The following is a 1294-nucleotide window of genomic DNA, read 5'->3' on the forward strand; positions in this document are numbered from 1 at the left end:
AAAGCATACTTCAACCATAATTTACTAAATAAAGATCATGCTATATAAAAGAAGACTAGAGACTAGAGAGAAGAAGAAACTAGAGAATGAGAACATAAACTCATCAGGAAACTGTTTACTGAGGTCATAAATCAAGTGAGAAGTTGGCTCAAAAGAGTGTATTGTATCATTTTGTATTGCAGCCCATGGAGCTCCCCCTGCTGGCCTTTACATAGAATGCAGGTTTTAAGACATTTTTGCATTTGCTTTACTTCACAGACCCAGAAGCTCTGTCCATTATATATACTGTCAATTGATCTTAAAATCCAGTATGAGTTGGGCTTTAATGTTCTGGCACTTATGCAATCATATTTTATTTGTGGATATTTGACACTATTCTTGTTATTTGTCTATTATATATTGTCTTATACAGTGAGAAATTAATTAATTAATTAATAATTAAAAGGTCTGTATCTTTTAGTTTCAAGTATTATGAAAAACCACATACTGCATCGTGTGCTGTGATCAGTTGGTGTCAGGACATGTGTGGCTGTCAGATTTATGAGTTGGTTTTATTCTCTGTTTTGTTTTGGGATCATGACCACAGGTTTGTGCCTTTTCCAAGAGGATGAGAACCTTTATGGGACTTATTGTAATCTCCCCTTCTCTCTGTCTCTATTTAAACTTCATGGCTCAATTTATAGTGGGTGAGCACTTCTGCAGGTCAGCTACTGTAATTTCATGACCTGTGAGAGGCGCTGTGAACACAACAAACTTGATGGTAATTAAACCAACAACTGCAACCTTATCCGAGCTGAGGCCGACCCGCTCTGCTGCAATTAATGGCTGAGATAAAAGTGTAGGAAATTATAGATGCATGCTTGAAAGGACGCCAATTATGTGAAACTGGAGGAAGGTCGAGCAGGGGACTACTAATCACAAAACTGTGGTTTAGACTTTCCTTGAAGTGCTTATATTATCTTTCTTAACTGATAATGAAAGGTCAGTTCTCTGAAAAGACGTACCTTCATCTTTACATCATCACATTTTGCAACCCTTTATTTTTCCATCAAGTCTTATCTAATAACTTTGTTTATGCTTTAAAAGTTGCTTTGACACACCTGTCTCCAGAAAAACTCTGATCAAAGTGCTACATGTCTTCAGCTGACTGAAGGTAGGAAACTATACATGGTGCAGAAAAACACAAACAATTACTGCTTTCAGTTTCTGAATAAACTAGTCTTTAGAGCCGTTTTGTTTTCAAAAATGTAACATTTATTTTCTGCTGGCTCCCTCTCTCACAGCAAATTTTAAA

General features: G+C 36.3%; 1 protein-coding gene across 1 annotated transcript in view; it reads left to right on the forward strand.

Annotated features, from left to right (window-relative positions):
• The first annotated feature begins 576 nt into the window (after positions 1–576).
• LOC118338672 (contactin-associated protein-like 5) overlaps positions 577–1294 on the forward strand; it is a 26639-nt gene continuing 25921 nt past the window's right edge. Inside the window, exon 1 of the mRNA XM_035675949.1 lies at positions 577–586. Within this exon, the coding sequence (XP_035531842.1) occupies positions 577–586 (10 nt within the window). The remainder of the gene's footprint in view (positions 587–1294) is intronic.

The sequence above is a fragment of the Morone saxatilis genome, unplaced genomic scaffold (genome assembly GCF_004916995.1).
Source record: "Morone saxatilis isolate NCDOM2014 unplaced genomic scaffold, NCSU_SB_2.0 Contig5, whole genome shotgun sequence".
NCBI lineage: Eukaryota > Metazoa > Chordata > Actinopteri > Moronidae > Morone > Morone saxatilis.